The 20457-nt window shown below is 44.2% G+C and overlaps 1 protein-coding gene across 2 annotated transcripts in view; it reads right to left on the bottom strand.

The window, feature by feature from the left end:
* The window catches only part of LOC121539433 (phospholipid-transporting ATPase VD-like), a 39538-nt gene that overhangs the window by 8161 nt on the left and 10920 nt on the right, over positions 1–20457 (bottom strand). For both annotated transcript variants that reach the window (XM_045207450.1, XM_041847929.2), the window contains exons 4-16: positions 14577–14781; positions 14059–14144; positions 13843–13949; positions 11294–11425; positions 10978–11090; positions 10639–10891; positions 10263–10480; positions 9895–10068; positions 8879–9706; positions 8352–8478; positions 7912–8096; positions 7557–7812; positions 7198–7400 (exon numbers count right to left, since the gene is read on the bottom strand). In XM_045207450.1, the coding sequence (XP_045063385.1) occupies positions 7198–7400; positions 7557–7812; positions 7912–8096; positions 8352–8478; positions 8879–9706; positions 9895–10068; positions 10263–10480; positions 10639–10891; positions 10978–11090; positions 11294–11425; positions 13843–13949; positions 14059–14144; positions 14577–14781 (2887 nt within the window). The remainder of the gene's footprint in view (positions 1–7197; positions 7401–7556; positions 7813–7911; positions 8097–8351; positions 8479–8878; positions 9707–9894; positions 10069–10262; positions 10481–10638; positions 10892–10977; positions 11091–11293; positions 11426–13842; positions 13950–14058; positions 14145–14576; positions 14782–20457) is intronic.

The following is a 20457-nucleotide window of genomic DNA, read 5'->3' as shown; positions in this document are numbered from 1 at the left end:
ACTAGTTCTAATGTATCCATGACATTCACAATTTCCTTAAGAGCATGTGGGTGATTGTTTGTGGTGTGATTTCCTTTACGGTCCATTGAGCTATTTAAAACAGTATTATAATCCCCCACCATAATAATATTGTCTTAAATTGCTTGCAGGGTTGATCATTTATTATATATATTGTCAAAGAAGTGTGGATCATCATTATTTGGTCCGTAAAGGTTAATGAGCCATATCTGTTTATGGTCCAATAACATATTTAAAATAATCCATCTACCTTGCGTATCTATTTGGACAATTTGCACATTCGGATCAAAATTACTATTAATGAATATCATCACCCCTTTTTAATTTCTTTGCCCATGGGAGAAGTATATCCCCCCCATTCCTTTTTTCACGCAACTTCATCTCGAATTGTTGAATGAGTTTCCTGTAAACAATAGATATTATATTCCTTCTCTTTGAGCCATGTAAATATTGTTCTTCTTTTGTTATTATCAGCTAAGCCATTACAATTATAACTGGCTATACTTATTTCACCATACACCATAATGAGATACACGTTTCAAGTCTATTTATCATTATATACAGTGGGGAGAACAAGAATTTGATAACCTGCAAAATCGGCAGTGTTTCCTACTTACTAAGCATGTAGAGGTCTGTAATTTTTATCATAGGTACACTTCAACTGTGAGAGACGGAATCTAAAATCCAGAAAATCACATTGTATCATTTTTAAGCAATTAATTTGCATTTTATTGCATGACATAAGTATTTGATCACCTACCAACCAGTAAGAATTCCGGCTCTCACAGACCTGTTAGTTTTTCTTTAAGAAGCCTTCTTGTTCTCCACTCATTAACAGTATTAACTGCACCTGTTTGAATTCGTTACCTGTATAAAAGACACCTGTCAACACACTCAATCAAACAGACTCCAACCTCTCCACAATGGCCAAGACCAGAAAGCTGTGTAAGGACATCAGGGATAAAATTGTAGACCTGCACAAGGCTGGGATGGGCTACAGGACAATAAGCAAGCAGCTTGGTGAGAAGGCAACAACTGTTGGCGCAATTATTAGAAAATGGAAGAAGTTCAAGATGACGGTCAATCACCCTCGGTCTGGGGCTCCATGCAAGATCTCACCTCGTGGGGCATCAATGATCATGAGCAAGGTGAGGGATCAGCCCAGAACTACACGGCAGGACCTGGTCAATGACCTGAAGAGAGCTGGGACCACAGTCTCAAAGAAAACCATTAGTAACACACTACGCCGTCATGGATTAAAATCCTGCAGCGCACGCAAGGTCCCCCTGCTCAAGCCAGCGCATGTCCAGGCCCGTCTGAAGTTTGCCAATGACCATCTGGATGATCCAGAGGAGGAATGGGAGAAGGTCATGTGGTCTGATGAGACAAAAATAGAGCTTTTTGGTCTAAACTCCACTCGCCGTCTTTGGAGGAAGAAGAAGGATGAGTATAACCCCAAGAACACCATCCCAACCATGAAGCATGGAGGTGGAAACATCATTCTTTGGGATGCTTTTTTGCAAAGGGGACAGGACGACTGCACCGTATTGAGGGGAGGATGGATGGGGCCATGTATCGCGAGATCTTGGCCAACAACCTCCTTCCCTCAGTAAGAGCATTGAAGATGGGTCGTGGCTGGGTCTTCCAGCATGACAACGATCCGAAACACACAGCCAGGGCAACTAAGGAGTGGCTCCGTAAGAAGCATCTCAAGGTCCTGGAGTGGCCTAGCCAGTCTCCAGGCCTGAACCCAATAGAAAATCTTTGGAGGGAACTGAAAGTCCGTATTGCCCAGCGACAGCCCCGAAACCTGGAGGATCTGGAGAAGGTCTGTATGGAGGAGTGGGCCAAAATCTCTGCTGCAGTGTGTGCAAACCTGGTCAAGACCTACAGGAAACGTATGATCTCTGTAATTGCAAACAAAGGTTTCTTTACCAAATATTAATTTCTGCTTTTCTGATGTATCAAATACTTATGTCATGCAATAAAATGCAAATTAATTACTTATAAATCATACAATGTGATTTTCTGGATTTTTGTTTTAGATTCCGTCTCTCACAGTTGAAGTGTACCTATGATAAAAATTACAGACCTCTACATGCTTTGTAAGTAGGAAAACCTGCAAAATCGGCAGTGTATCAAATACTTGTTCTCCCCACTGTATGTTTGTAAATTTACCAATAAAAAATACCGTAATGATTGAGTGTCCATATAGCTGTACCGTGATATTTGCATTGCTACTGAGTAACCCTTCAATTGTTCTCCACTAATTCCCCCGCTAAAGCCCCTCCCCATCCCAAGTTGAGCCGTCATCCCAGTGATCGGCATCCCACCCACGTCCCTCCGGATCCCTAAGGCCTCGAGAGGCCAGCACCCATCCATCGAAAACAGCACACAGTGCCACCCACAAAACAGAAGCAGATTAACCGCCAAAAGCATTTCCAATGCTGTCACCTCTATATATATATATAATATATAAAATTATGCATATCCTATTTTCCATCATTATCAATTAATATGCGTAATAATGTCGGCAGTTCATGCGTAGGATTTTAACATATAACCCGGATTGCCATTGTATTACATTTAATTTATTGACAAGCAATTATTATCCTAGCAAACAATTACCGCGGTCCATCCCATACTCCCCCCAACATCCCCACCCCCCCCACAATAGATGTGGGACAAACACACATGCACATACTCACATACTCCAACACACTCAACCCCCTTCCCCCACAATCAACCATCAAATCAAATGCTCAACGGTTGTTACATCCCAGAGCCCAACTCAAGAAAGGACCCGATTTACGGGTGCACATACAGTTACAGCTGATTGAGAAAGCATGCAAGATTGAGCAGGAATTGACAACAATGTGAGATTTGATTAATCTATTTAATCCATGTCAAATCCTAGGTGATGGAGATCAGATCCACCCTCTTCACCTGAGACACAAACACTCTGGTCCCCCGTTGTAACCATTTTTCCCAAGCATCTCCGTGCAGTCAGACCTTTGATTATTTTGTGCCACCTGGGCCACAATGATAAACCCCCTCTCTGATTGTCCGAGTGTGACCCCCTCCCCATGGGTTACTGCAGCCAGTGTTGCCAGCACTGCCACTACCTGGGTGGGGGTACCCCACCGGAATCCCCACCGGCTAGGTACAAGGTCTTCAAGGTTCTCATTAGCAGCTTTTTGAATTTCCTTGTATATTATGCTCTCCCATCAGGGGGCTCTGGCTTTGTAGGACCAACCCTGCCAGGCAGGCTCAGAATCTTGAGGGGGCGGTGCTGCTCATGTAGGTCTCTGACCGCATTTATTTCTCTGTTTTGGCTGCATACTCACAGCAGGTCCATAAAACTGATGGGAACTTCTCTTTGGTGTATGGGTCGCTCAGGTGGGTGTCCAGGATATAGGGTTAGGGATTTTTCCATCATGATAGAACAATAAAAATTTTGATTAGATGTATACTATATTTAAAAATGTATATCCCTCATCTACACAAAATTGAAAGCTCTCTCTCACTACCCCTGCTCATAGACCCCCGTCGGCTCTGGGATATGCAACCATTTCCCCTCTCACTCACTTAACGCCGCACCTTTCCAAACACAAAAATGCACACCACATGGTTGACTGCGGAAGAAATGGGCCGAGCATGCAAACGCACCCGCATCCACACCTGCCGCAAGGGGGAAAGGACGCTAGAGAGAACACAGGACCAACCACAACAACCATCCGCCAAAACAACAACTGCCCGCCAAAAAAGCCATGTTCTAATTAGTTGTATTTGAAGATGTATTATTCTGCATGTTATCTTTTTTCGTTTTATCTTTATATCGTTTTATCCTTTTATAAAATACTATACTTACTTTAAATGTTCTTTAATATTACAATCCCTATCATTGCTAGTATTGGGTGTTCCATTATTCGACTCCTCTATTACAACTTTTAGAATAGCCATGGAGTAGTCTTTGTGTCTCTGAACATTTGGTTGTCGATATACAGTTTATCCACCACGAGTGCAACACTTTTCCCTTTTAATCTGTTTTCCTTGAAGATTAGATACAGAACTTTGCGCCTTTCTGCAATCTCCCTCGTTAACTGATCATTCATGCCTATTTTCGTGCCAGCAAGTCTTTTCCCTAGGCTTTTAACCATTGCTTTATCCTTAAAAAATGCAAATTTGGCAACGATTGGACGCTCATATTTCTGTCCTCTTTTTCCTAAACGGTGTACACGTTCGAGTTGGATTTTATCGACAGCCTCGAGTGGGATTTGAAGCGCTGTATGCAGGAAGTCCTTCATAATATTCTCTGTTATTTCTCCCTCCTTTTCCTGAATACCCGTAAGTATTAGATTTTTTCTGATCTAGTTTGGATGTCTAGTAAGGCTTCTCTCAGAAGGTTGTTCTCCTTTTAAGTTCCCTAACGTCCGTTTCCATCTTAGAGACTGTCACTTTTAATTTTTTGGTTTCTTTCTCCATTACCAATGCTTTTTCATCACTCATTTGAAGACTCGCTTTCAACTCTTTTACGTCCTTACTGACCAATTCTAGTATGCCCAATTTGTCATTTATCGACTTCAACAGGTCGCTTTCCACACTTACCAGACCCAGTGGTGAAAAGCATACAGTGGGGAGAACAAGTATTTGATACACTGCCGATTTTGCAGGTTTTCCTACTTACAAAGCAAGAGGTCTGTCATTTTTATCATAGGTACACTTCAACTGTGAGAGACGGAATCTAAAACAAAAATCCAGAAAATCACATTGTATGATTTTTAAGTAATTAATTTGCATTTTATTGCATGACATAAGTATTTGATACATCAGAAAAGCAGAACTTAATATTTGGTACAGAAACCTTTGTTTGCAATTACAGAGATCATACGTTTCCTGTATGTCTTGACCAGGTTTGCACACACTGCAGCAGGGATTTTGGCCCACTCCTCCATACAGACATTCTCCAGATCCTTCAGGTTTTGGGGCTGTCGCTGGGCAATACGGACTTTCAGCTCCCTCCAAAGATTTTCTATTGGGTTCAGGTCTGGACACTGGCTAGGCCACTAGAGGACCTTGAGATGCTTCTTACGGAGCCACTCCTTAGTTGCCCTGGCTGTGTGTTTTGGGTCGTTGTCATGCTGGAAGACCCAGCCATGACCCATCTTCAATGCTCTTCCTGAGGGAAGGAGGTTGTTGGCCAAGATCTCGCGATACATGGCCCCATCCATCCTCCCCTCAATACGGTGCAGTCGTCCTGTCCCCTTTGCAGAAAAGCATCCCCAAAGAATGATGTTTCCACCTCCATGCTTCACGGTTGGGATGGTGTTCTTGGGGTTGTACTCATCCTTCTTCTTCCTCCTCCAAACACGGCGAGTGGAGTTTAGACCAAAAAGCTCAATTTTTGTCTCATCAGACCACATGACCTTCTCCCATTCCTCCTCTGGATCATCCAGATGGTCATTGGCAAACTTCAGACGGGCCTGGACATGCGCTGGCTTGAGCAGGGGGACCTTGCGTGCGCTGCAGGATTTTAATCCATGACGGCGTAGTGTGTTACTAATGGTTTTCTTTGAGACTGTGGTCCCAGCTCTCTTCAGGTCATTGACCAGGTCCTGCCGTGTAGTTCTGGGCTGATCCCTCACCTTCCTCATGATCATTGATGCCCCACGAGGTGAGATCTTGCATGGAGCCCCAGACCGAGGGTGATTGACCGTCATCTTGAACTTCTTCCATTTTCTAATAATTGCGCCAACAGTTGTTGCCTTCTCACCAAGCTGCTTGCTTATTGTCCTGTAGCCCATCCCAGCCTTGTGCAGGTCTACCATTTTATCCCTGATGTCCTTACACAGCTCTCTGGTCTTGGCCATTGTGGAGAGGTTGGAGTCTGTTTGATTGAGTGTGTGGACAGGTCTCTTTTATACAGGTAACAAGTTCAAACAGGTGCAGTTAATACAGGTAATGAGTGGAGAACAGGAGGGCTTCTTAAAGAAAAAGTAACAGGTCTGTGAGTGACTGAATTCTTACTGGTTGGTAGGTGATCAAATACTTATGTCATGCAATAAAATTCAAATTAATTACTTAAAAATCATACAATGTGATTTTCTGGATTTTTGTTTTAGATTCCGTCTCTCACAGTTGAAGTGTACCTATGATAAAAATTACAGACCTCTATATGCTTTGTAAGTAGGAAAACCTGCAAAATCGGCAGTGTATCAAATACTTGTTCTCCCCACTGTTTATCTGTATCAGTCGACGAGTCGCGTTCTCTTGGGGATTGATTCTCCTCGTTTGTCTTCCGCCATGTTTGGGTGTTGCGTGTTGTTGTAATATTTGTCGATATATTTCTCTAGCGTTATGATTTGTTTTGTGTTATTATCCAGATTGAATTTGATTAACTGCGAATATATGAAACGCTAATATTTAGTCTAACTTACTGATTTTGAATATTATGTTTTTATCTTGAGGTGGTTTGTACCGCTTTCTATTCAATACGCCATCTTGTCTCTTTGGTCTCTTTGTTGCCTCTCTGATTAATGCCCTCCTTGCCTGGTCCGTGAGTTTTGGTGGGCGGCCCTCTCTTGGCAGGTTTGTTGTGGTGACATATTCTTTCCATTTTTTTATCATGGATTTAGTGGTGCTCCGTGGGATGTTCAAAGTTTCCGATATTTTTATTTAACCCAACCCTGATTTGTACTTCTCCACAACTTTGTCCCTGACCTGTTTGGAGAGCTCCTTGGTCTTCATGGTGCCGCTTGCTTGGTGGTGCCCCTTGCTTAGTGGTGTTGCAGACTCTGGTGCCTTTCAGAACAGGTGTATATATACTGAGATCATGTGACAGATCATGTGACACTTAGATTGCACACAGGTGGACTTTATTTAACTAATTATGTGACTTCTGAAGTGAATTGGTTGCATCAGATCTTATTTAGGGGCTTCATAGCAAATGGGGTGAATACATATGCACGCACCACTTTTCCGTTATTTATTTTTGTAGAATTATTTGAAACAAGTTATTTGTTATTATTTTTCATTTCACTTCACCAATTTGGACTATTTTGTGTATGTCCATTACATTAAATCCAAATAAAATTTAAATTTAAATTGCAGGTTGTGATGCAACAAAATAGGAAAAACGCCAAGGGGGATGAATACTTTTGCAAGGCACTGTATTCTTACCACATTCTTGTAGAAGAAGTAGAGAATCATGTTTGCCAGGCGTGTGTAGCACCAGTGGCCATGGACCAACAGCAGCTTGCGGAGGTGTTTAAACCTGGAGATGGCAAAGTCACTGGACATCACAGCCTGCATGCCCTCCTGGCCAGATATCCCAATGCCAACATCTGCCACCTGGATCATACTGACATCATTGGCTCCATCACCTAGACAAAAAGGACGCCCCAGACTTCAGAAATCTACATTTGAAACACTAAGACAGGGCTATTCCTACTTATAATGCCTTATAAATGCGTATAAATATGTATACAGTATATCCTGGACTACTCATTTATTAAAGCGTTACCGATTCTCCCACTGACCTATGGCGAGGGTCATGACTCGGAGCTGGTCTCGTACCAGCCGTACCACCTGGCTCTTCTGCAGGGGGGTGGAGCGGCAGCAGATCACAGCCCTGCACCGCCGGCTCAGCTCCAGGAAGTCCCCTTTCAGGTCCTCCTGCAGGGCGAATTCTAGCGTGCGCCCGTCCACCACCAGGGTGAAGCCCGACGTGCACTCAGCTGCCTGTCCGCGCTCCACCTCCGCCCGCAGCGCCAACAACAAAGCCTTGCACGCCTCCTGAAGAGAGACACACCAGGATGAGGAAGATACACAACAGGATGACAGGAAAGCAATTTGAAAGAGTACAAATAACTAGACTATCAGGATAACATTCACCTTGCTACCACAATTAGCAGTCAGCAGTTGGTCTGTTGACCTGAGTAGTTTACAGGCACAGGCAATGTTTATGGCAGTCTCTTGTTTGTCCCCTGTGAGGACCCATACTTTGACCCCTGCTCTCTGTAGTGCCTCGATTGTCTCTGGGACCTCTTCCTGGAGTCTATCCACTATCCCTGTTGCCCCTGGAAACAGAAACAGTAACACAAAAATCAGCCATTGCAGTTGGTTGTTGCTAGCCCCTAACCAAGTTGCTCCTTGAATTCACCCCCTTCAGGTTATAAACAAGTGTAGGAGCAGCACTTTTGACTATGAAAGTTACAGGCTGTACCTTTAATTGATTGGGACCCTATGACTAGTACTTTAGCAATACATTTAATAAATCACCCGTAGTCTCCTAATGGTGTAAGAAAACATGTCTGTGGAGTGTGGCGTTTTACCCAGTAGAGTGAGGTTGGTCTCCAGTCTTTCTGCAGACTCCAGTAGAAGCTCCTCTCTGTTATCTATACTGGTCTCTGCAAATGCCTGACACTTCAACCAAACCTCATACTCCTCCTCCTCCAACACCTGTTAGCACAATAGAATAAACCCTACAAATAGCACTGTTGGGCGATTTTCAAAGCCATAGTCAATCAATCAACATTATAATAATACTCTTAGCAAAAATATTCATTTGTATGTATCCAAATGTAATATACATTTTTTTTTAACGATATTTCTGTTATGTAATATTGTGTTTAAAAGTTATATGTATGAAAAATGTATATGTAACAAAATAGCTGTAAATCTAATATAAAATAAAACACCTATTAGCACAATTTACCAGTCAACAACCACTGTGACATTTTTGGGTAATATATTCTTGGTTTGTTTGCTAAGTTTGTGAAAATAATTTCATCTTCTGAGTACAATAAACTATTGTATTCTAAGCTGGTACAGAAAGCAGAACCACTGTAGACATCTGTACCCTTTTAGCGATGCAGAGGGTGCGAAGGCCTTCCCTGGCGTAGTTGTCTAGGTGTTTCTGGGTCTGTTCTCTGATGTGACCCTGCCTGCCGTCTGAATGCTCAGCAACTTTAGGTGACTCTGCCAGGTCCATGATGACCGAGTCGGCTCCCTTGGTGTAGACCACCACCTGCTTGGTGAGCGGGTGGCGGACCACCACAGACATCCTCTTGCGGGTGGAGTCGAAGGGCAGGATGTGGAGCAGGCGCACGGCCAGGCTGCCCATCCCCGGCAGCTCCACCAGAAGGCGCTCCAGCGAGCGTCCCTGCAGGGTGCAGTGGTAGGCCCTGGCCGCGTGGACCAAAGCCGCCTCGTCTGGGCTCTCCGCCTCATAGATCAGTTCGTCTGCCCCAGGTTCACCGGGAGGGTCTTGGGCTCTGTTAGAGTTCTCCAGCCCACTCCAGGACCCCGGGTTAAGGTGTACCATCTTGTCCTCTTTGCCTTTCCAAGAGCCATGCTCTCCCTCCTCCTCCTCCTCCTCCTCCTCATACCCTTGGTCCCCATCCTCTCCAAGGGCTCCATCCAGCCCTGGTTTGATACTCAGGATGGAGGCCTCAAGGTTAGGCTCCCCGTCTGGCTCTGTACCCCTCTTGGTGGGGATAGGGAAAGGGCTGGGGGTGAAGGAGGCTGGTTTGCCCCCGGCGAAGAGCCTGCGGGTGAAGCTGCGAGGGCTCTCTGTAGTGTGGGGAGGAGAGAGTGTGGAGAAGCGGGGGAGGCTGATACGCTGGAACAGCATCTTGATGTCCTCCAGGGATTTAAGGGGGGTACGGGTGACCTCAGGCACCTGGACCTGGGAATGCAATTGACATCAGTTGAAATGGAATTGGCACCAATCCTGTTCTAATATGTACATTTCTGTTACATTCAGCGTGTACTTTCCACCTTTGAGGACTATACATGGACATTGTTTGGAATTGAAACATTGCAAACATCTACCTCATTTCTTTTTTTTTGGGGGGGGGGGGCTATGTTACGTACCACATGGCGGGGTTGGTTGGGTGAGGACACCACCACCGTGTTGCAGATGGCCAGAGCCATGAAGAAGTCCACGATGTAGGTGAGCTCCATACTGGCTTCCCTCAAAAGGAAGAGTGGGGAGGACAGACAGTTCAGCTTCTGCACCAGGAGAGGGTCCGGGGCTACATCCTTCTCCTAGAGGGAAGACAGGAAGATAGGAATTAGACATCTCATACCATGCTGTCAGTGGAGTGTGATTCAACTAATTAATTAATCACCAAGTCTTTAATTAACTGAATCAGGTGTCTTCGTGCTTGGCTAGAACAAAAACTTGCATCTTCTCGGGGGTCCCATTGCGACTTAAGAAACACTGGGTGTATGAGTCTCACCATGGGGCTGCTGAAGGCGCTGTGTCGGGGCAGGGTGGGGCTGGGTGTCTCCTCCCCCTCCCCTTCAGAGTGGCCTGTCAGTGTGTGCAGGGACACGGAGCTGCGGTTGCAGCTGAGCGACTTGCAGCTCAGGGACTTGGCTCTGGCACGTGACTTGAGTGTGTGGGAGCGACCCATCGCCACGTCCTCCTCCTGCTTGTACACTTCAAGCCTCCGCGCTGCCAGAAAGGTAGACAGGGAGGGACGAAAGCAATGGTTAAATACATTGTACAAAATCCTTAGTTTCAGGGTATCAAACATTCACAATACCATCCCTCATGAGTGCCCCTGGTGGAAAATGTAGTGTAGTGTAGCAAAATTAAATTAGACTTCTCACCATTTTCCTCGTGGGGGTACTCCACCCCAGCAATGGTGCAGCGCCGGAACACCATCTTGTTCTCTGTCAGTGTGCCAGTCTTGTCTGAGAACACATACTGGATCTGACCCAAGTCCTCTGTGATGTTCAGGGCTCGACACTGGATCCTGGAGTCCAGGTACTCATTATAGAAGTCCACGTCGTTCTGGATGAAGAAGATTTGACCCAGTTTGACAATCTCGATGGACACGTACAGGGAGATAGGGATGAGCACCTGCCAAGGAGAGAATGGAATATAATTTAGAGCCATGAAGTTTGCACATGAACACACCGTGTTATGACATTTAGTGTGCTACCTACCTGTAGTACTATGATCATGGTCCAGAACAGGTAAAAGCCAGCCAGGGCAGGCGACGTGCTGTCAGGGATCAGAAAGGAAGCTTCCTTCAGGTTCCTGAGCCAGAGACCATGGCCTGAGGGGCACAAATAATTATATAGATGTGGTCAAAAGACTTGTTTACAGAAACTATATAGCTATGGTAAAACAGCAAAGACCAATAACTGTGTGGTAGGACATAATAAGCAGTATGTTCATATAGATTTGGTCAGCAACCACATACAGCTGTACAGACACGTGTTCGTATAGATGTGATAAGTTATATTGATCAGTACGGACCTATAGCTGCAGTCAGACACATGATGACCAGCAGGACAACGCTCCACAGTATGTCCATGTTCATCCTGCGCTCCAGTTTACTGCGTTTATACCGCGGCCCACTGTTGTTCTTCATGGCTTTGGTCTCGTGACCTGTGTTCAAGATCACACAACACAACCGTGGCTGTATATATGTATATGTGGTTTTATAGTAGACCTAGGTCAAAATACCCTATGTGTTAGTGGCTGTCGAATAAACATGAAGAGGTGATAGTACCCTTATGGCATACCTCTACATACAATTCTACAACATAGAAATCTGTTACAATGACATTGCATAGGCATTGAAATGCAGTTTTGCGGCTGGAAAATGCAGGAAGATGAGATGAATGATGTGCATACAAAGCCTTTGCTGGTACCAGAGCTGGTGTAACTGTATACCTGCATGGATTTTGTAGTAATAATAATGGAAGCAGAAACCTTAACTGACTGAGCAGACAGGTTTAGCCTGCAGTGTTGTAGTCAGCCCTGCCTGACTGTGTCTAGTGGGGACAAGGCATAAAGGAGCTGGGGGCTGGCTACACTCCTAGCAGCCAACGTACCCTTGCTGATGGAAGGAGGTTTTCACTCAAAATCTCATGATACATGGCCCCATTCATAGACTATGGGGGGCAGGACAATGTGATAGTTCTCTTAACAGCCATTATCCATAAAGGCGGCATTATACAGTGGGGAAAAAAAGTATTTAGTCAGCCACCAATTGTGCAAGTTCTCCCACTTAAAAATATGAGAGAGGTCTGTAATTTTCATCATAGGTACACGACAACTATGACAGACAAAATTAGAAAAGAAATCCAGAAAATCACATTGTAGGATTTTTTATGAATTTATTTGCAAATTATGGTGGAAAATAAGTATTTGGTCAATAACAAAAGTTTCTCAATACTTTGTTATATACCCTTTGTTGGCAATGACACAGGTCAAACGTTTTCTGTAAGTCTTCACAAGGTTTTCACACACTGTTGCTGGTATTTTGGCCCATTCCTCCATGCAGATATCCTCTAGAGCAGTGATGTTTTGGGGCTGTCGCTGGGCAACACAGACTTTCAACTCCCTCCAAAGATTTTCTATGGGGTTGAGATCTGGAGACTGGCTAGGCCACTCCAGGACCTTGAAATGCTTCTTACGAAGCCACTCCTTCGTTGCCCGGGGCGGTGTGTTTGGGATCATTGTCATGCTGAAAGACCCAGCCACGTTTCATCTTCAATGCCCTTGCTGATGGAAGGAGGTTTTCACTCAAAATCTCATGATACATGGCCCCATTCATTCTTTCCTTTACACGGATCAGTCGTCCTGGTCCATTTGCAGAAAAACAGCCCCAAAGCATGATGTTTCCATCCCCATGCTTCACAGTAGGTATGGTGTTCTTTGGATGCAACTCAGCATTCTTTGTCCTCCAAACACGACAAGTTGAGTTTTTACCAAAAAGTTCTATTTTGGTTTCATCTGACCATATGACATTCTCCCAATCCTCTTCTGGATCATCCAAATGCACTCTAGCAAACTTCAGACGGGCCTGGACATGTACTGGCTTAAGCAGGGGGACACGTCTGGCACTGCAGGATTTGAGTCCCTGGCGGCGTAGTGTGTTACTGATGGTAGGCTTTGTTTCTTTGGTCCCAGCTCTCTGCAGGTCATTCACTAGGTCCCCCCGTGTGGTTCTGGGATTTTTGCTCACCGTTCTTGTGATCATTTTGACCCCACGGGGTGAGATCTTGCGTGGAGCCCCAGATCGAGGGAGATTATCAGTGGTCTTGTATGTCTTCCATTTCCTAATAATTGCTCCCACAGTTGATTTCTTCAAAACAAGCTGCTTACCTATTGCAGATTCAGTCTTCCCAGCCTGGTGCAGGTCTACAATTTTGTTTCTGGTGTCCTTTGACAGCTCTTTGGTCTTGGCCATAGTGGAGTTTGGAGTTTGACTGTTTGAGGTTGTGGACAGGTGTCTTTTATACTGATAACAAGTTCAAACAGGTGCCATTAATACAGGTAACGAGTGGAGGACAGAGGAGCCTCTTAAAGAAGAAGTTACAGGTCTGTGAGAGCCAGAAATCTTGCTTGTTTGTAGGTGACCAAATACTTATTTTCCACCATAATTTGCAAATAATTTCATTAAAAATCCTACAATGTGATTTTCTGGATTTTTTTCCTCAATTTGTCTGTCATAGTTGACGTGTACCTATGATGAAAATTACAGGCCTCTCTCATTTTTTGAGTGGGAGAACTTGCACAATTGGTGGCTGACTAAATACTTTTTTCCCCCCACTGTATAGGCTTTATGACAGAAGGTTCAAGTACAGGGTTATTGCGTACACTAGAGGCAGATTATACTCTCACCAGCATAGCCTGTTACATCAGGACTGCACCACAACTCCAGTGCTGAATGGCCGCAGTCCTGCTGGTTTCCCAGGTATAACTTGAAATATGTGGACACCTGGGTTGGATAGTGGGATACTCCAAGCCCTAGCGTGGGGTAGACCTGGGGATAGAGGATCGCTTCACCCTCTTACCTGCATAGACCACGATGCCAATGATGGTCTCTGTGTTGCGGATGGTGCAGCTTCGCAGGAGGAGGTTGTCGTTGTGTAAGCCCACACGAGCCTTACTGGGGTGCTCCCTGTAAAAAACAAATATAAAAGTTACCTTGCCTTTCAAAAATGTATAAAGTTACGTCTGTTTCCATACAGTGTCTGTAGTCAATTAAACCAGACTAAAATTAGACTCACATGTAACCTCGGAACCGGCTGAGGTCGTTGTTGGGGTTCTCACATTCAATGCGGCTGTGGAAGTTCTCTGGAGTCAACTCGGAACCCTGAAACAGATCACACTGTAAATATTTCAAATTTCTACTAGGCATTCCGGTTAGAACTTTATAGGGTACCTTGGGAAATTCAGCAGTCATTTTCCTGCTAAATATTTTAGTCACAAATATTTTACTTTCTTCTTCATTACACCATACCTTTACAGGAAGTGTACAGCTTTGTACATGGATATACAGTACAGTTGTGTAATGCAGGTAAATTACAGCTTCTTGCGTAATTTTTTATCAAGCTTTTTATTGATTATTGTACCACTCCACCTTCAGCTCCACAATAAACGGCAGTGTTTTGTTTAGGCAGGTGCGAGCCGCCCCCATCTCTTGCAAGCATGCTTTAGCCTCAATTATTTCAAACACTGAAGTGCAATCATGACAATTAATGATAACAGCATGTTCAAACCAATGAGAGTGATGTGAGCCACATACTTGTTGTGGCAGGTCTCTGACCATCTGTCTCTGTTTGAGGTTGGTCTCCCCGTCCAGGTTGGCCGTCTCGATGTAGCAGATGCCGTGGGGGTCAGAGGAGTACAGTAGGAGCATGTCTGCAGGGATGATCTCGTTACAGGACAGACGGACAAAGTCCCCCACGCGGACGTCCTGCCAATGCTGGTCCACATACATCTGCTGTTTCCTATCATAACAAATACCACAAGATAATCTGTTAACTGCTTGAGGGCACTGAGAGTGGGACCATGTGGGTACTATCGAATATGATGAAGGCCTGGAGACCCTCTGTGGTTGAAACATTGCTAACAATACCACAGGATCAGAATTATAACAAAATAAAAGATTTCATACATATGAACAGTATTCACACAAGCAAGGGAGCATGTCTTTAACCAACCATTAAACGCTCCTAAACACAGACATGGTTATGTATTTTACACACTTTAAAAACTTCAGAAGACAACAATAACCCTGCACCTTTTTCAGTCGGTGACCTCTCTCAAGACAAGACTATGAGGTAATCGTGTGTGTTGAAATAATACTTTACAAATTAACTGAACTATGGGGCTCAGCACCACAAACAAGAGACTTTAAAATGAACATTTATTTCAGACAACCATGAACTACACGTGCTGCAAATAACCTGCTCATTGTGTGTATTATGGTCTGGGTCAAGATTAAATTGTGTGTACAGTAAGTGTGTGTGCTCCTTTGAAGCAGGGAGTGTGGTGTGTGTTTGGGTAAACAGTACCATGCACATGACGGAAACATGCCAACTGTAACGCTACCTGTAGCTAGCACAAGGGTCACTCTTCTCTCACATAGGTAGGGTGGGGGTTAACAAACAAGTCTTCAAATCAATCACAGGGCATGAGTGGAAGGCTTCTCAAACACACAATGTTCCACCAGGCCAGTGTGTGAATATACATTTACATTTTAGTCATTTAGCAGACTTTAAGGTTAATCATTTATCTCGTTGTCCACCACCACCACCCTTTCCTGGCAGGAACTGGGAGTTTTCAGGTTATTTTTTATTTTTTTTTATTTCACCTTTATTTAACCAGGTAAACCAGTTGAGAACAAGTTCTCATTTACAACTGCGACCTGGCCAAGATAAAGCATAGCAGTGCGATAAAAACAACAACACAGAGTTACATATGGGGTAAAACAAAACAAAAATCAAAAAAATACAACAGAAATACAATTAATATACAGTGTGCAAATTTAGCAAGTTATGGAGGTAAGGCAATAAAATAGGCTATAGTGCAAAATAATTACAATTTAGTATTAACACTGGAATGATGTGCAAGAGATGATGTGCAAATAGAGATACTGGGGTACAGATGAGCAAAATAAATAACAATATAGGGATGAGGTAGTTGGGCGGGCTAATTTCAGATGGGCTGTGTACAGGTGCAGTGATCGGTAAGGTGCTCTGACAACTGATGCCTAAAGTTAGTGAGGGAGATAAGCGTCTCCAGCTTCAGAGATTTTTGCAGTTTGTTCCAGTCATTGGCAGCAGAGAACTGGAAGGAATTGCGGCCAAAGGAGGTGTTGGCTTTGGGGATGACCAGTGAGATATACCCGCTGGAGCGCAGACTACGGGTGGGTGTTGCTATGGTGACCAATGAGCTAAGATAAGGCGGGGATTTGCCTAGCAGTGATTTATAGATGGCCTGGAGCCAGTGGGTTTGGCGACGAATATGTAGTGAGGACCAGCCAACAAGAGCGTACAGGTCACAGTGGTGGGTATTATATGGGGCTTTGGAGACAAAACGGATGGCACTGTGATAGACAACATCCAATTTGCTGAGTAGAGTGTTGGAGGCTATTTTGTAAATGACATCGCCGAAGTCAAGGATCGGTAGGATAGTCAGTTTTACAAGGGCATGTTTGGCAGCATGAGTGAAGGAGGCTTTGTTGCGAAATAGGAAACCGATTCTAGATTTAACTTTGGATTGGAGATTCTTAATGTGAGTCTGGAAGGAGAGTTTACAGTCTAACCAGACACCTAGATATTTGTAGTTGTCCACGTACTCTAGGTCAGACCCGTCTAGAGTAGTGATTCTAGTCGGGTGGGCGGGTGCAAGCAGCGTTCGGTTGAAGAGCATGCATTTTGTTTTACTAGTGTTTAAGAGCAGTTGGAGGCTACTGAAGGAGTGTTGTATGGAATTGAAGCTCGTTTGGAGGTTTGTTAACACAGTGTCCAATGAAGGGCCAGATGTATACAAAATGGTGTCGTCTGCGTAGAGGTGGATTAGAGACAATTACTGTAATATTGTGGTTTGTTTACATTCACCCAACATGAAAGAGTATGTTGAAGAAAGTCTGTTGGTGTGGATAGGCTTTAGGGATTGTCTGGCCTCACTGTGCCTGAGGCTGTGAACTATTACATGGTGGGACATGTAGACCTGGGAGGAAGAACCAACAGGCTACCTCCACCACTCACTCCTAGACTCCGGAAAAGGGGATAGGTTTCAACAAGTGAGAACTCAGCCATTGAACATTGAATTTCTCTTGTCAAGGCCTTATGTGCAGAGAGCCATGAGAAGAATTGAGTGAGTGATATGTGTGTCCATCTCTAACATGGCACAATAATTATGTTTTACAATTGCATATCGTATCATTTACCTTTTGTAGAGGTAGAGATTATGTCAATTTGTCCTACTTTCAATTCAGCATATAACTGCTCTAGGTTGCATGCTAGTCAGTTTGATGGCACCATATACAACCCTAGTAAGTATAAAGAAGAAGCTGCAGATCTACAGGTCTGTAGGTTTTGTTTAAGTGTTCAAGTAGTTGTCACATTGAATTACCAGTCAGTTTGTTAACCTGTTATTTCACACTTATCCATGCTTTGTAATAATCCCAGGCCAGTATGTTTATATAGCTATAAGAATGTTTACCTGCTCCAGAAATATACAATATCAGTATGTTCACCTGTCATAACAGAGCAGTGTTTACCTAATAAAAGACACGTAGAGTATGGTGTTTGTTTTCCTAATAACTACAGTATAAGCGGATCTCAAGCATTTCAAACCGTTTTCAGTCAGTTTAACCAGTTTGTGAGCAGTACTAATTCCATTTGAATTCCATTTGCTCCAACTGAGAGATAACGAACAGCACTTTGCTCTACGCAGATCTACCATGAATGTACACTGAGTGTCAAAAAAACATTAGGAACACCTGCTCTTTCCATGACATAGATAGACCAGGTGAATCCAGGTGAAAGCTATGATCCCTTATTGATGTCACCTGTTAAATCCACTTTAAAAATCAGTGTAGTTGAAGGGGAAGAGATGGGTTAAAAAAGGATTATTAAGCCTTGAGACAATTGAGTCATGGTTTGTGTATGTGTGCCATTCAGAGGGCAAGACAAAATATTTAAGTGCCTTTGAACCGGGTATGGCAGTAGGTGGGGCGGCAGGTAGCTTAGTGGTTAAGAGTGTTGTACCAGTAACCGAAAGGTCGCTGGTTCTAATCCCCGAGCCGACTAGGTGAAAAGTCTGTCGATGTGCCCTTGAGCAAGGCACTTAACCCTAATTGCTCCTGTAAGTCGCTCTGGATAAGAGCGTCTGCTAAATGACTAAAATGGAAAATGGAAATGTAAAATGTGCCAGGCGCACCGGTTTCAGTGTGTCAAGAACTGCAACGCTGCTGGGTTTTTCACACTCAACAGATTCCCGTGTGTATCAAGAATGGTCCACCACCCAAAGGACATCCAGCCAACTTGACAACTGTGGGAAGCATTGGAGTCAACATGGGCCAGCATCCCTGTGAAATGCTTTCGACACCTTGTAGAGTCCATGCCCAGACGAATTGAAGCTGTTCTGAGGGCAAAAGGGGGTGCAACTCATGTTTTGTACACTCAGTGTATTTACCTGCTGTAAACCTCACATATCCGTCCGTTGATGATCTTGTCTGATTTGTGTCTCCTACAATCTTCCCAGAGATCCTTCACGGCCGTCACTGACAGCACCAGGAGAATGGGGATAATGCTGATTTCTGGTTGAATGGCATTGACCACTGGGGCAAAGTTCAGAGCTGCCAGGAATAGGAAATAGACATTGGCGAAGCGGTGGAGTTGTTCAAACAGGTTTTTGGGGACAAATTAGAGGAAGGAGTACTTGGTGCTGGTCACCTTGTTACTGCTGTATGACTTGTGGACTTCCGTCAGCTCTTCATCCTCTGTGAGGGAGGAAACCACCGTCCTCCTCTTCCTCCCCAGTTGGTCCTTCGGACTGGAACTTTGTCCTTGGACTGGCCGCTCCAAGCTGTACATGACTCCTAAGACCTGTGAAAAACTCCAGCAGTTCAAATCCAGAGGGTTTACTCACTGGTAAAACTTGACTTAAATCCAAGCCGACCTTTGTATCTTTCCAGCATTTCCAGCCACTCGCGATCGACCGAGCTCTGCCTCTTGATTCACTGCCCACTCTGTTTTACTGTCGTTGTCTATCATGATCCAGGACGTTGAGTCTCCAGGGTGAGGTTAAGATAGAGAAAACATCAAATCAAATTGTATTGGTCACATACACGTTTAGCAGATGTTATTGCAGGTGTAGCGAAATGCTTGTGCTTCTAGCTCCGACAGTGCAGTAATATCTAACAAGTAATATCAAACAATTTCACAACATATAACCAATACACACAAATCTAAGTAAGGAATGAATTAAGAATATATACATTTATGGACGAGCGATGTCAGAGCGGCATGGACTAAGATACAGTAGAATAGTATAGAATACAGTATATACATATGAGATGAGTAATGCAAGATATGTAAACATTATTAAAGTGACTAAGATACCGTAGAATAGTATAGAATACAGTATATACATATGAGATGAGTAATGCAAGATATGTAAACATTATTAAAGTGGCTAGTGTTCCATGTCTTAAAGTGGCCAGTGATTTCTAGTCTATGTCTATAGGCAGCAGCCTCTAATGTGCTAGTGATGGCTGTTTAACAGTCTGAGCCTTGAGATAGAAGCTGTTTTTCAGTCTTTCGGTCGCAGCTTTGATGCACCTGTACTGACCTCGCCTTCTGGATGATAGCGGGGTGAACAGGCAGTGGCTCGGGTGGTTGATGTCCTTGATTATCTTTTTGGCCATCCTGTGACATCAGGTGCTGTAGGTGTCCTGGAGGGCGGGTAGTTTGCCCCCGGTAATGTGTTGTGCAGACCTCACCACCCTCTGGAGAGCCTTGTGGTTGCAGGCGGTGCAGTTGCCGTACCAGGCGGTGATACAGCCCGACAGAATGCTCTCAATTGTGCATCTGTAAAAGTCTGTGAGGGTTTTAGGTGCCAAGCCAAATGTCTTTAGCCTTGTGAGGTTGAAGAGGCTCTATTACGCCTTCTTCACCACACTGTCTGTGTGTTTGGTCCATTTCAGTTTGTCAGTGATGTGTATGCCAAGGAACTTGAAGCTTTCCACCTTCTCCACTGCGGTCCCGTCGATGTGGATAGGGGTTGCACCCTCTGCTGTTTCCTGATGTCCACGATCATCTCCTTTGTTTTGTTGACGTTGAGTGAGAGGTTATTTTCCTGCCACCACACTCCAAGAGCCTTACCTCCTCCCTGTAGGCGGTCTCGTCATTGTTGGTAATCAAGCCTACTACTGTTGTGTCGTCTGCAATCTTGATGATTGAGGTGGAGGCATGCTTGGCCACGCAGTCATGGGTGAACAGGGAGTACAGGAGTGGGCTGAGCACGCACCCTTGTGGGTAGATACGGTGAGGGAATTAAGTATTTGATCCCCTGCTGATTTTGTACGTTTGCCCACTGACAAAGACATGATCAGTCTATAATTTTAATGGTAGGTTTATTTGAACAGTGAGAGACAGAATAACAACAAAAAA

This window comes from Coregonus clupeaformis, chromosome 25 (genome assembly GCF_020615455.1).
Source record: "Coregonus clupeaformis isolate EN_2021a chromosome 25, ASM2061545v1, whole genome shotgun sequence".
In the NCBI taxonomy this organism is placed as follows: Eukaryota; Metazoa; Chordata; class Actinopteri; order Salmoniformes; family Salmonidae; genus Coregonus; species Coregonus clupeaformis.
Note: the sequence above shows the minus strand (reverse complement) of the source record. Positions and strands in the feature narration are given on the sequence as shown.